Raw genomic sequence first — 14,886 nt, forward strand, 5'->3', positions numbered from 1 at the left:
CTTTTTTCTGCCGAACTCCAAAGATTAGAGTTTTGGAATGCAGTAAAACTGAGAATTGCCTTGGGATTACCAGTGACTATTAAGATACGTATCAGGCCAGCTGTCCTGAGAGATGGTAGTGAGCTAGATACTTTGAATTCTCCTGAAAAGCTTTCATTTTGGAAAACAATGATCATTGCTAATGGGCTAACTTTCTCATTATGGAAACAACCCATTGTAAAAATATAGTACACTGAAGGACTGACTGAATAGAGGTGATTAAGTTTTTAATCAAATACCTTTACCAGATTTGCTGAACTTTGTTCTGTTATACTGTGGCAGTCCTTCTTGGAAAGGATTTAGACTGAAAATATATTTTAGGCCTGTGGCTGACTTTGTTTTCTTCTTGATAATATTAATTTGATTGGTGTGTTCTGACTGGGATAACCCACAGGACAGAGATGAGGTTTGGGGTATTGTGACAAAGTTCCTGCTCTACCTTGGTGGGTCTTGCGCTTATTGGCAGATTTGCTCGCCTGGGAGCTTCACAGCAGCCCTCAGCTTGGCCGTTTTTCTGAACCCACAGTCCAGGTCGACTCCTCCTGTGTCTGACTGGGAGTTGGGAGGATTTGGGGGGAACCCGGGGCCGCCCTCTACTCCGGGTTCCAGCCCAGAGCCCTGTGGAATGCAGCTGTCTAGAGTGCCTCCTGAACAACTGTGCAACAGCTACAACTCCCTGGGCTACTTCCCCATGGCCTCCTCCCAACACCTTCTTTATCCTCACCCTAGGACCTTCCTCCTGGTGTCTGATAATGTTTGTACACCTCAGTCCTCCAACAGTCTGCATATTCACTCTCAGCTCCTAGTGCCTCTTGCTCCCAGCTCCTCACATGCACACCACAAACTGAAGTGAGCTCCTTTTTAAAACCCAGGTGCCCTGATTAGCCTGCCTTAACTGATTCTAGCAGCTTCTTGATTGGCTTCAGGTGTTCTAATCAGCCTGTCTTAATTGTTTCCAGAAGGTTTCTGATTGTCCCTGTTACCTTACCCAGGGAAAGGGAACCTACTTAGCCTGGGGCTAATATATCTGCCTTCTATTACTCTCCTATGGCCATCTGGCCCGACTCTGTCACAGGTATCTTTAGGCATTGCTCCAAGTCAGCATCTCTTCTTGGTGTGGTTCTTAGAATGAAAAGCAAAACTCATCCCTTTGACTTGGCTTTCCTTCTCTCCCACACACACACTCAGGGTGTGTACACACAATCACTAAGGCTGTGATTCTTTCACAGAGGTCGCAGAAGTCATGGATTCCGTGACTTTCTGCAACCTTCATGACTTCTGCAGCAGCTGGTGCAGCTGACTTCAGGGCCCCTGGGCCAGCTATTTGGGTGACCCATGGCCAGCCACACCTGCCACCAATGGAGCGACCTGGGGCCAGCTGCTCTGGCAGTCCCCGGGGCCAGCCGCTCTGGCAGTCCCCGGGGCCAGCCGCACCAGCCACTGCTCAGGCAGCTGCTCCGGGGACCGCCAGAACAGCAGCTGGTGTGGCTGGTTCCGGGGAACACCCAAGCAGTGGTCCTGCGGGAGCCCTGGGGACCGCCCAAGCAGCTGAAGCAGCGGCTCCAGAGGCACCCGGAAGCCATCCAGAGAGCAGTCCCCAGGAGCAGCAACTGGAAGGCAGTCAACCCCCAGCACTGGAGCAGCCCCCCCATCCCCTAGCAGGGGCTTCTCCTTAGCAGTGGGGCCTCAGAAGTAGAGATTTAGTCAGGGGTGTTTTTGGTAAAAGTCATGGACAGGTCATGGGCCATGAATTTTTATTTATTGCCCGTGATCTGTCCATGACTTTTACCAAAAATACTCCTAACTAGATCTTAGCCTTAACTATCAATATCACTAATCTTGGTCGGGGTGTGATTACGTCACTCCCCTAAGTGATGTGGGTTACACTGACCTAAGCACAAGTATGGACACCGCTATGTTGGCAGGAGAGCTTCTCACACTGACACAGGTATTGCCTCTTGCGGAGGTGGTTTTATTATGCTAACGGGAGAGCTGGGTTTGGAGGACAAGTTTGATTTATTTCCCTCTTTTTATTTTCCTTCAGAAAGGAGGAAAAACTCAGATGCTTCAAAGTGTATGTTATTCTGTGTGTTGCATTGTGCTTGTGTTACTTAGTTTATTAGCATCTGTACAATTGTACTTGAGTTTATATACAAAAAGTTTTGCTACCTCAGGCCCAGTCCTGTGAGGTGATGAGCACCCTCAGAGTCTAGCAGCAATAACTATTGGAAATAAGGGTGCTTGACACTTCGCCGAATTGCGCCTATGAATGATGAGCCAGAATGGACACGTTTATCTACATCTACCTTTGTGGTTGTGGTTTTAAGGTGGGAAAATGTTTGTAAAACATTTTGAGATACTCAGATGGAAAGTGGTAGAATTATGAAGTATTACTTTGTTTGGGGGCATTTTTTTGTTTTTGTTTCTTTGGTCATTATACTACTTAGCTGTCCTCTCAATGTTGTAAGTATTTAATGTGCTTTGTGATCCTGATTGATCATGCTCATCTTTTAGTATCTGAATTATTTGTCTTATCAATTATGCTGTTTTCTAATTTAACAGGGAAATACATTTGTACTCAGCAAAAAAACCTAGGCAACATTTTCTTTCAATGTAGACTAGTGATTTTTGTGGGTGCGCAACTTGACCAGCTTTGATTTTTGGAGAATGGATGTTCAGCCCTTTTTAAAAGCAGATCCCTTTAAGGCAGAGGTCTCAAACTCAGTTTACCGTAGGGCCACTGCCAGTCCTCAAATCTTCCCAGCAGGCCAGTAAGGTCACTGAAGATGGTGTTCAGAAAATAAAATGTTTATATTGTATTTTTTATTTTGAATTTCTTAGAAATAATAAAACTGTCATACAACTTTATACAATTCTTCGCCTGCCAGAGAGTTTTTAGGGTTTGCCAGACACCTGGCAACGCTTCAGTTGTGTCAGTTTGTTGGCGTTTGGCCTCAGTGACTGAACAGCTGAAACGTCAGGATTGCAGCAAGGTGGGCATCAGATAGTTGTGTTTGGTATTTTGACTTGTTTATATTCATTGGGGGAAAAAGTGATGCCGCCTCCATGGCTGACTCTGCCCGGCGACTAGTGATGGTATCTCTGTCCCTCTCCCTCAGTCAGTGGGAGCCATAGGTGCCGACTCTGCGAGTGCTCTGGCGCTGGAGCACTCATGGGGAAATATTAATGGGTGCTCCGCACCCACAGGCAGCCAATCTCCCTGCCCCACCCCCCCCCCGCCACACCTCCTCCTTCGCCTCTGCTTCCTCGCAGCACACCGTGTCTCTGATCCTCTCTCCCTCCCAGTGCTTGCCGCTGCCAAACAGCTGTAGCAAGCTCTTGGAGGGAGGGGGGAGGAGCAGGAACATAGCGCGCTCAGGGGAGGAGCTGGGGAAGAGGCGGGGCAGGGGCGGGGTTTTGGGGAAGGAGTCAAATAGGGACAGGGAGGAGCGGGGACTTTGCGGAAGGGGTTGGAATGGGGGCAGGAGGGGGCAGCGTAGGTAGGGAGTCAGGGTGGGGCTGGGGGCAGAGGGCGGTCGAGCACCCACCGGCACCAGAAGAAGTCGGTGCCTATGATGGGAGCTGTGGGGGATGGCACCTGCAGCAGACATTGGGCAGCGTGTCTGCATGTGTCTCTCCTCCGCGAGCTGCAATGGGGAGGTTCTAGGGCCGCAGATGGCCCACAGGCTGGGACTTTGAGACCCCTGCTTTAAGAATCCTCAAGTTGGGCAACCAAAATCACTGCTGTTTTTGAAAATCTTGGCCTTGGGGACAAGTCTTAGGAGGCAGTGTTTTGAGGGACAGTATTCAGCTGAGTGGGCTTGGTAATGTCTTTTCCAATCTCTGCTAGATCCTTGAGAAAGTATAAAATTAATCTTCAGGGACCAAGTTCTACCCATGGACTTACACCACATAGAACCCCAATGAAGTCAGGGTAGAACAAGTTTTAGTGCTCCCTTGAGATGAGTATTAAGAAAAACAGGAGCCTGGTCAAATAATAGCATCGTCTTTATCATGTATTACAGGGGTGGCCAACCTGAGCCTGAGAAGGAACCAGAATTTACCAATGTACATTGCCAAAGAGCCACACGTCAGTAGCCCCCTATCAGCTCTTCCCCCGCCCTGCCAATCAGTGCCTCCCCCTCCCTCCCTGCACCTCCCACCGGCTGGCAGCCCTGCCAATCAGCACCTCCCCGTCCCTCCCGATCAGCTGTGGCATGCAGGAGGCTCTGGTGGGTGGGTGGGTGGGCGGGGGGGGGGGGGAGGAGGCATGTCAGGCTCAGGGGAAGGTGAGGGAACGGGTAGAGTGGGGGCAGAGCCAGGGGTTGAGCAGTGAGCACCCCCCGGCACATGGGAAAGTTGGCACCTGTAGTCGGTGCCTATACAAGGAGCTGCATATTAACTTCTGAAGAGCCACGTGTGGCTCCGGAGCCACAGGTTGGCCACCCCTGATGTATTAGATTAAATCAGCAATCCGTACAGATATATATCCTTCTTCTAAGTTTTGTACTGAGAGATGGAGTTTTCTCCATGTGTCTATTAAAATCTTTCATGTTTTGAAGGGTTCTGGAGGCCTTAGATAGCTTTCGTAACCCAATTTGTTTAATTTTTCATTGGGTGGATAATTCAAAGTCACCTGACATTAAATATTTTGGATACTTTGAGAAATATTTCAATAGCAAATTGATTTGAAATTGAGCCATTTATAGGTTCACTATGGTTTATCTTCTGTCTCCCATTTTTGCTTTCATAGTACTAACCTTCATGCTTTTGTCTCTAGATTGGCCCAGAGTTTGCATTGGGAAACCTAAGCAAAAGAAAAGGACTGCTGCCTAAAGATAAGGAAGCAAACGTTGTCAGAGTATTCAAGATTAGTCTATACATAGCTGAATCCATGTCCATAGGTGCATCTGTGATTTTTTCTTTATTAGTTCTATGTAATAAATTCACCCATAACCTGTCATTAATAAAAAATGCATTCAGCCATGTTTTGTAATGAAGAATTTGTTAAGTAATATCATTCAGTAGCTCAGATCTGCGTAAAAACTGAGTATTACTTCACAGAATAGTAGATTTGTAGGGCTGGAAGGGACCTCACAAGGTCATCTAGTCCAGCCCCCTGCGCTAGATCATTTCTGACCAAAGTTAGTCTAACCTCCTGTTGAAAACCTCCAGTGAAGATTCCACAACCTCCCTCAAAAACCTGTTCCAATGCTTAACTGTCCTTATAGTTAGAAAGTTTTTCCTAATATCTAACCTAAATCTCCGTTACTGATTAAGCCCATGTCCAGTGGACTTCAGTGGACATGGACAACAACTGATCACCAGCCTCTTGACTTTATAACAACTCTTAATGTATCTGAAAACTATTATCAAGTTCCCCCTCAGTCTTCTTTTCTCAAGACTAAATATGCCTTTTTGTTTACATAGTATTTCCTTGTAGCTGCAGGGGTGCCCTGAACTGGACACCATACTCCATCTGAGGCCTCCTAAGTGCGGAGTACAGTGAAACAATTACCTCCCTCTTTGCAATGGCACTCCTGTTCATATAACCCAGAATATCAGTCTTTTTTGCAACTGCATCACATTGTCAGCTATATTTAATTTGTGATCCACCATAACCCTCAGATCCTGTTCTGCAGTATTACCGCCTAGCCAGTTTTTTTGCCATTTTCATAGAATCATAGAAGTGTAGGATTGGAAGGGACCTCATCTAGTCCATTCCCCAGCACTCAAGGTAGGACTAGGCAATCACTATTCCATTCCTGACAGGTATTTATTTTTAAAAACCTCCAGTGACAGAGATTCCACAACAGCCCTCGGCAATTGGTTCCAGTGCTTAACTACCCTGGCAGTTAGGAAGTTTTTCCTAATGTCCAGCCTAGCCCCCTCCCCCTTGCTGCAGTTTAAGCCCATGGCTTCTTGTCCAATCCTCAGAGCTTAAAGAGAACCATTTTTCACCCTCCTCCTTGTAACAACTTGAAAACTCTTATTGTGTCCCCCCTTGGTCTTCTCTTCTCCAGACTGAACCCATTTTTTCCAACCTTCCGTCCTAGGCCCTGTTTTCTAGACCTTTAATCATTTGTGCTGCTCTCCTCTGGACTTTCTCCAACGTCTCCCCATTTGTCCTGGTGCATCTGATCTGTCACGGTAGTACTTTGCACCGGCTGCCTTCCCTGACTGCTGCTACCTTTCAGAACAGAGTTCTCCCCATTGTCAAGGGAACTTTGATCTCTTCAGTCTTTCGGGCTCAGGCCCAGTCCTGACTGGGAAACTCACACGAAAAGGGTGCAGAGTAGCAGCGGTGTTAGTCTGTATTCACAAAAAGAACAGGAGGACGTGTGGCACCTTAGAGACTAACCAATTTATTTGAGCATGAGCTTTCGTGAGCGACAGCTCACTTCATGGCATGCATCCGATGAAATGAGCTGTCGCTCACGAAAGCTCATGCTCAAATGAACTGGTTAGTCTCTAAGGTGCCACACGTCCTCCTGTTCTTTTTACGAAAAGGGTGGTGGCTGCAGGAGACGCTTTTATCTGCCGGGGGCGCAAGCCGCTCAGGGGCTGCCCTGCCCGGGGAAGGGCTGCCTTGGGGCGGGACACCGCGGTACCGGAGCTCGGGGCTAACCCAGCCCAAGGGCCCCGCGCAGGCAGCTCCCACGGGCGCGCAGCCCTGGGCGGCGCTTCGAACCGACACTTGGGGAGGCGGAGGAAACTACGAGTCCCAGAATGCAAAGTGGGGGGACCGCGGGGGCCAACCGGCATCTAACGCCCCCGAGCGCGGCGCTGGGCTTCCGGCGGCGGGGTAGGGCCGGCGGCGCCCTGGGGAAAACGCCGGGGCGGGTGGCGTTCGGCCCCTGCTCGCGGCTCCCTCCTGGCCCCGAGCGCTGGGCTATGGCCGCTGCGGCGCTGCTGGCCGCGGCGCTGGGCGGGGGGCTGCTGCTCATCGCCCGCCGCTACCTGAGCGGGGCCGGCCGGGCTTCGCGGAGCGCGGCGGCGGCGCTGATGCGGGGCAAGACGGTGATCGTCACGGGCGCGAACAGCGGGCTGGGCCGGGCCACGGCGGCCGAGCTGCTGCGGCTGCAGGCGCGGGTGATCCTGGGCTGCCGGGACCGCGGCCGGGCCGAGCAGGCGGCCCGCGAGATCCGCGCCGAGCTGGGCGCCCAGGCGGAGGGCGGGGAGCTGGTGATCAGGGAGCTGGACCTGGCCTCGCTGCGCTCCGTGCGCAGCTTCTGCCAGCGGGTGCTGCAGGTACGGGGGGCGGGGCGGGGAGAGGGGGCCGGCGGGGGAGGGGTGGGGTGAGGGAAGGGGTTGAGTGGGGAGAGCAAATATGGGGAAGGGATGGGAAGAGGGTGGGCGGGGGAGGGGTAGGAGATGGGGTGAGGGCAGAGGGCAGGCTGGGGTGAGGAGGGGAAGAGGGCAGAGGAAGGGATGGGGAGAAGGTGGGCTGGGGAGGAGGAGGAGAAAGGTGGAGGGGCAGAGGGCAGAAGATGGGGTGGGGGAGAGGGTGAGGAGAGGGTGGGGTGGGGGGTGGAGGGGGAGTGGGTGAGGAGGGTGAGGGTGGGGTGGGGGTGAGGAGGGTGGTGGAGGGGAGGGGGAGGAGAGTGGGCTGGAGGGAAGGAGGGTGGCGGAGGGGGAGGGGCAGGAGATGGGGTGAGGGGAGAGGGCAGGCTGGGGGGTGAGGAGGGGAAGAGGGCAGAGGAAGGGATGGGGAGAAGGTGGGCTGGGGAGGAGGAGGAGAGAGGTGGAGGGGCAGAGGGCAGAAGATGGGGTTGAGGAGAGGGTGGGGTGGGGGGAGGAGGGGGAGTGGGTGAGGAGGGTGAGGGTGGGGTGGGGGGAGGAGGGGGAGTGGGTGAGGGGAGAAGGCAGGCTGGGGGGTGAGGAGGGGAAGAGGGCAGAGGAAGGGATGGGGAGAAGGTGGGCTGGGGAGGAGGAGGAGAAAGGTGGAGGGGCAGAGGGCAGAAGATGGGGTGGGGGAGAGGGTGGGGTGGAGGGGGAGTGGGTGAGGAGGGTGAGGGTGGGGTGGGGGTGAGGAGGGTGGTGGAGGGGAGGGGGAGGAGAGTGGGCTGGAGGGGAGGAGGGTGGTGGAGGGGGAGGGGAGGAGAGTGGGCTGGAGGGGGAGGGGCAGGAGATGGGGTGAGGGGAGAGGGCAGGCTGGGGTGAGGAGGGGAAGAGGGCAGAGGAAGGGATGGGGAGAAGGTGGGCTGGGGAGGAGGAGGAGAGAGGTGGAGGGGCAGAGGGCAGAAGATGGGGTGGGGGAGAGGGTGAGGAGAGGGTGGGGTGGAGGGGGAGTGGGTGAGGGGGGGTGGGGGGTAGGAGGGGGAGGGTGGGGGGGAGGAGGGGGAGGGGCAGGAGATGGGGTGAAGGGAGAAGTCAGGCTGGGGTGAGGAGGGGAAGAGGGCAGAGGAAGGGATGGGGAGAAGGTGGGCTGGGGAGGAGGAGGAGAGAGGTGGAGGGGCAGAGGGCAGAAGATGGGGTGAGGGGAGAGGGTGGGCTGGGGATGAGGAGGGTGGCGGAGGTGGAGAGGGCAGAGGAAGGGATGGGGAGAGGGTGGGCTGGGGGTGAGGAGGGGGAGAAGAGAGGAAGGGATGAGGAGAGAGTAGGCTGGGAGGGGGAGAGGGCAGAGGAAGGAATGGGGTGAGGGGAAAGAGTGGGCTGTCTCTCTCTCCATCATCCAGTAAGGGCTACTCAGTCTTCACATTACCCCTTTGGTGACTTGGGGTTCTTCAATGCTGATACTGAGTGGAGATTAGCAGCTTTTGTCAGAGCTGTTCTTGCATCTTGTTGGGCATTAAAAATAATCCCAAAATATTTTGGGATGTAATGTAATATTTTGGTGCATTCTTATGCATTGATTTTTAATCCAGGGAACAAAGCCTTATTAGGCCAAAGCTCCTTTCCTAGGGAAATCTTCCCGTTTCACTAGCTGTGTTGACCGGTAAGAAGAGGGACGGGGCCCATGGAGTATACAGTGCAGCCAGAAATCACCTTCACGAGCTCATATCAAGATGCAGCAGGCAAGGGGTGACCTGTTATCTCTGGGGGCAAAGAAAAAACTAGGGCAGCTGCAATCTGCTGCAGTTTATTCTTCAAGGCATCTGGGAATTTGTGGCTGTAAAGTGGCTTAAGTTTGAGTCCCCTTTGACCTACAGCATAGAGGATAGGCTGCAGTGAGAGATCACTTCATGGGGTCATCTGAATCCAACCTACATTTATCACATTTCTGTTACAGTACACCCTCTCTCTAATGCCCTTCATAATAACAAATCTTTGGATATAATGAACCCAGTCCCGGGATCCCACCTCCAGCCATGGGGCTGTCAGTTGCGGGTCTGGAGGAGCTGTCAGCTCCATGGCTGGAGAAACTGACCGCTCCTGGCGCCGGTCTTTTGGTATAATGACCCCCTGGCTATAATGAACAAATGGCTTGGATCCTGAGGAGTTTGTTATATCGAGGGTGTACTGTCCATAATTATTCTGACTTTGTCAGACCTATCCTGGATCCTGCAAGCCTAATTTTTGAGGTGCTCACTAGGGTCCTATAGGCGTTCCTAACAGATTTTGTAGACGGGCATGAGCAAGCCAACAAATGGTTTCACTGAGTATCTCATGGATACAATTTACACTGTTTAGGGATATTCCAAAATAGAGGAAAGGGTGTGTGCTGTGGGGGACTGTACATAATGGTAGAAAATGAGCTAATGCTGGAGCTGTCACCCTGTATAACTTTGGGGTAAATATTTTCTTGATATAATTTTCTTAACCCATGAAATGTTGTCATCTTAACACTTGATGTTTCAACATAACTTCACATTAATAATAATGTGATGAATATTCTCTTTCTCTTCACCCTTTTGGGCCTTTAACATAATTTGCCAGGAGGCCCACAGAACAACAGGGGAAATTGACTAAAGCCCTAATTCTGTAATTGGTTTGTCGCGGATGGACAGTTGTGGCCGTGTAAAACTTCAGTGGGAAACCATTTAGGGCCACCTGCATAGATCCAGTTGCAGGATCTGGTCTTGTTTGACTATACAGGGGAAACTGTGAATGTGACTAACTATACACAAAGTGCTGTGAAATGCACAAAGTAAACACTGGGAAAACAATATATACTTTTTTTCTAATCTGGTGTAGTACCTCATAGGTGTTAGTGATACATTTAAAAAAATGTGATTTTTAGGCTGGCAGTCTCTCTATTGGCAAAACCAATTAAAGTATTGTCTTTTCACAGGAAAAATTGAGAACAAAATAGCTAGGCAGGAGATGACGTGTGTGGGGTGACATACATGGGAGTGGTGCCGCTCTTGGGTTTATTTCTCGTGGTATCTGCTGTTTTAGAATACCCTCAACACAGCTTAAATGATGGAGAAACAAAATGATTGAGATGACTTGTTCTAGAAACACTTCCAAGGGCTGTAGTACATATGCACTTACGTTATTCCCCTCCTTTTCTGAACTTGTGACTCCTTTCTGAAGTTGTCTGTAAGATAAAGGAGGTTCCTAGATTGATAAGATGAGAGATAGCTGGCACCCCCACAGCCTGGCTTTCATTGTGCATGTTTAGATACCAGAATTCTGAACTGAATTTTCATTTTTCACTTTTTTAGCCTCACTGCACAAAGACCAACTGCATTGTGTATTCAGGGTAATATGCTGGCTTCAGTGATAAATTGTTACATCTTTCAGTACCATGAAGCTATGGGGGAGATGTGAATTCTTTACAACTCATACATGAAGGATCCAATCCTGTGAGATGCTGAGCAGCCTCAACTCCCTTTGATATCAGTAGGAGTTAAGGGAACTGAGCATCTTGCAGGATCAAGCCCCAGCTTGATTTAATTATTAACTAAATGCAGGATCAGATTCTGCTCTTAGTTATACTTGTGCCACTGATGGCAAAATGTGCATACTATTAAATTTCAAAGGTGTAAATGAGGATAGAATCTGGCCTGCAGAAAATTTCTTACTGGTGGTAAGGAGCCAGAAGGCGCTCAACTTGACTTCCAGATCCTATGTTAAATTTGCAGGACTGGCGGGAAAAGGTCGGGGAGGGGGGAATTCTTTACTGATAAACTGAGCATTCAGGTTGAAACATGGAACTTTATAGTGACACTTGTGTGAAGACATTTTTCAGAGTGGAACCACACTTTGAAACTCCTAAGATCTTTCTGTCTCCGAGTTCTGGGTGCACAGACTATGCAGGATTTGGAACATAAGTATTGGGGCCTTAGATTTTATTTTTCTGTTACCAGTTTTACTTTCTGGTTCTTGTGCATTGGCACAACATAGTATTTTGGTCCACCACAGTTCAGGCAAATTTTAAACTAGGTACCATTGTTTGAAATCATTAATAGCAGTGTTTTCAAAATTCATCATAAATCTAATTATTTTTCCATAATCAAATGATGGGTTTAAAATTTGTTGGCAGTGTCTCTTTAACCCTAAGTCCCTGCCTCAAAGAGCTAGATAATCTTTTTGTTCTTTGTTTGTACAGTGCCTAGCATAATAAGTTCCATGACTGGGGCTTCTAAGTACTACCACAATATAAATACTAACCAGTAGTACACTTGTCAGCTTGTCTTTAATGTCACATCCTGATCATTTTTTGGAAAGAAATTGGTATTACAAGAATAAATTCAGTAGATTTCAATTAAAAAATGCTGTTCTTGAAAAATGTTTATATTTTAGCTATCTTCAGAGTAACACATCCCCATCCCATGTGATTTGATACTCCTCTTACTGACAACTACCAATATGCTTATTTTTTCCAAGATTACATTAAAATAACCATGACTAGAAAATCCCATTTTAGAGGATGAGCAGTTGAATGGTTTTTCCTAATAAAGGTCAATGAATACAATTAATCTTAATAACAGCTTGCTGTGTTTATAAATCTGATTATTTTTGCTATTTTAAGGAAGAGCCGAGACTGGATGTCCTGATCAATAATGCGGGGATATTCCAGTGTCCATACATGAAGACAGAGGATGGTTTCGAGATGCAGTTTGGTGTCAACCACTTGGGTCATTTCTTGCTCACTAACCTTCTCCTTGGCCTCCTCAAAAGTTCTGCCCCAAGCAGGATTGTGGTAGTTTCTTCCAAACTTTACAAATACGGAGAGATCAACTTTGAAGACTTGAACAGTGAAATAAGTTACAATAAAAGTTTTGGCTACAGTCGCAGTAAACTGGCTAACATACTATTCACCAGGGAGCTAGCCCGCCGATTGGAAGGCACAGGAGTCACTGTCAACGTGCTTCATCCCGGTATTGTCCGAACCAATCTAGGCAGATACGTGCATATTCCTTTGCTGGCAAAACCCCTCTTCAATTTGGTGTCATGGGCTTTCTTCAAAACCCCATTGGAAGGAGCCCAGACTTCTATTTATTTGGCCTCCTCTGCAGAAGTAGAGGGTGTGTCAGGCAAGTATTTTGGGGATTGCAAAGAGGAGGAACTGCTGCCGAAAGCCATGGATGATTTAGTTGCAAGAAAACTGTGGGATATCAGTGAAGTGATGGTTGGATTATTAAAATAAATGCTAGGAAAAAAAGACCTACTGAAAGGAATGAAGATAACTAATATTTTGCTACCCTGAAGCTTTCTGCAATGGTATTTCCCCCTTGAATAGTGTGAAACACAAATTACTTTGCTCACAGATTTCAAAGCTACTAGGAGTAATGTGTACAGCTCTTTTAAAATAGAGAATATTCTCTATTTTACATAAATCCATATTTTGAAAAAATACAGAACTAGAGTCTTAACAGCCTGGGTGTTTGAATATTTTTCAGTTAAAATCTCTTCTGAAAGCTACTTGTTCTACTAATAAAAAGTTCTTTGCTATGTAATGTATATGCTTCTTTGTTGTCTTCCACTATTTGATCTCAAACATAGCACTGCATTGCATTGTATGTGAAATGTGTGGCTGTTTGTAGATGGTTTGTGAATCCATCCTAATACCGATAAGTGTTGGGTTGGTGAGCAATTCAAGCTAAAACGGTGTGAAAGATTTTACCACTGAGTTGTGAGCACTCTTCCTCTGTGATCCTCTAAGCCTCCAAATACTGTTTCCTAGCACAGAAACTCTTTCCCGCAACTGCGTATCACTGGCTGGCTGAACAGGAACTATATCAAGCCATATTATAACTCAGCTGTGGGTCACAAGTCAGATATTTTCAAGATGGCTCTCCATAAGCTAGCATCTGTCACTGCCATTACTCTAGTATGTATGTTTGATTGTACAGCAGGTTCTATTTTATTTGGGCCAAACCTGCTCTTCTGGAGATATGAGCCAAGGCCCCCATCCTGCAATAAGCCTTGTGCTGGTGGATGCCCCACCATTGACTTCAGTAGGTCAGTGACTGGAGGGTGTGTTAGAGCCCAAGATCTGACCCTGTGGTTTGTTTTGTGAATAGTCTATTTATAGATCTTTGTCACCCTGCCTTCCATAGTGAAATGTGCATAAGGTTCAGTCTAATATGGCCAACAGTTCTTCCTGATAAGTCATCTTCTGTGTAAGTGCATATTTCCTTAACCTCACTAATGCATACATGGTACAAATGTGATCAAGAAACTATTACACACTTGACAAAATTAGCCTTGGCAACTATGCTGCATAGGCTTAGAGAGTCTCTACTATGCAGAGATAATGGAATTAAAATAAGCCAAAAATAAATATAGGGATATTACATGAAGACGCTCCCTTATTTTAAATAATTACGTAATTATTTTAATAATTTAATATTAATTTTAAATAATATATAACTTCAGTAACTGTTTCTGGTTAGTTATGATTTGCTTGTCTCTCTTTAGTAATTTTATTTAACACCACCAATTTAAGGTACAAGTAAATTTAATGAATATGAAGAAAGTAATGCTTTGGGATCTTGATTACTACTAATAATTTATATATACATATAAAAGATTGAAGTGTTTGAAGCTTAGTCTATCCCACAATAAATCCTTATTGGTTCAACACTTGAGTTAACACCATTTTTGAGATTCTCAGATCATTTACAGTGTATGTTTCTAACTCATATTCACTGCATGTTCTGTATGTTCTCACTCACACACTGTATTGTGCTCAATCCCTTCCACACCTGTTTCTACAGATGCAGTACTGTGGGTATAGGAAGGAGGCATAGCAGGAGCTCCATGCTTTTGGGAGGAAGACAGCGAAATCTAGATGAGCATAAGTTAAGGGAGAAAATTGATTTTTTTTTTAAAGATCCTGTAACAATAGTTACAGCATATATTGCTCGCTATATTTTAATTGCAGTATATATTGCTCACTTATAGGCAACAGAGCCTGTAGGAGTAGAGCTGAAGTGTGTGATTATTGTGTACTCTGAATGTTTGACACAAAAATGCTGTTTGTAAATAATGCAAAGGGCCATCCTATAGAGAGGATGGAAATATGGTTAGAGAATAAACAGGAATTCAACCTGTGAAGTCCTATTTTACATTTATCTTGCGTCTTTCATCTAAAACAATCCCCAAATGACAATATGTAATACCATTGAAATGCGACCCTGGCTGGAGTGGAAGGCATCAACCAACTACCATGCAGCATAATACTGAAGGCAAGGCGAAGTTTTGACCAATTGCACCAGGGCACGAGCTCTTCTTACAAAAAGATGGGTTCTCTCAAGCCCCTACAGACCAGAAGATACCTTAGTTTTTACTGTTTCATCAAAAGGAGCTAAAGGTAAAGTAAATAGAACTCCAATTTATGATCTGTGTGATCCACTGTTCCATTGCTACCCCCGTCAAAACCTCAGTGTGCATGTTATGAGAGAGTCATGGATGCCTATTGGGGCATAGCTTGCAAAGAAAAGTGCCATGCTG

At 47.5% G+C, this 14,886-nt stretch overlaps 1 protein-coding gene across 1 annotated transcript; it reads left to right on the forward strand.

Moving 5' to 3' along the window:
• The first annotated feature begins 6,753 nt into the window (after positions 1-6,753).
• On the forward strand, positions 6,754-14,490 carry LOC311518614 (retinol dehydrogenase 14-like). The gene is made up of 2 exons (XM_084624568.1): positions 6,754-7,290; positions 11,960-14,490. The coding sequence occupies exons 1-2, from the start codon at positions 6,769-6,771 to the stop codon at positions 12,575-12,577; spliced, it is 1,140 nt and encodes a 379-aa protein (XP_084480694.1). The 5' UTR covers positions 6,754-6,768; the 3' UTR covers positions 12,578-14,490.
• The last annotated feature ends 396 nt before the right edge of the window (positions 14,491-14,886 follow it).

The sequence above is a fragment of the Lepidochelys olivacea genome, assembly GCF_965140295.1.
Source record: "Lepidochelys olivacea isolate rLepOli2 genome assembly, chromosome: 3".
NCBI classification, from domain to species: Eukaryota; Metazoa; Chordata; order Testudines; family Cheloniidae; genus Lepidochelys; species Lepidochelys olivacea.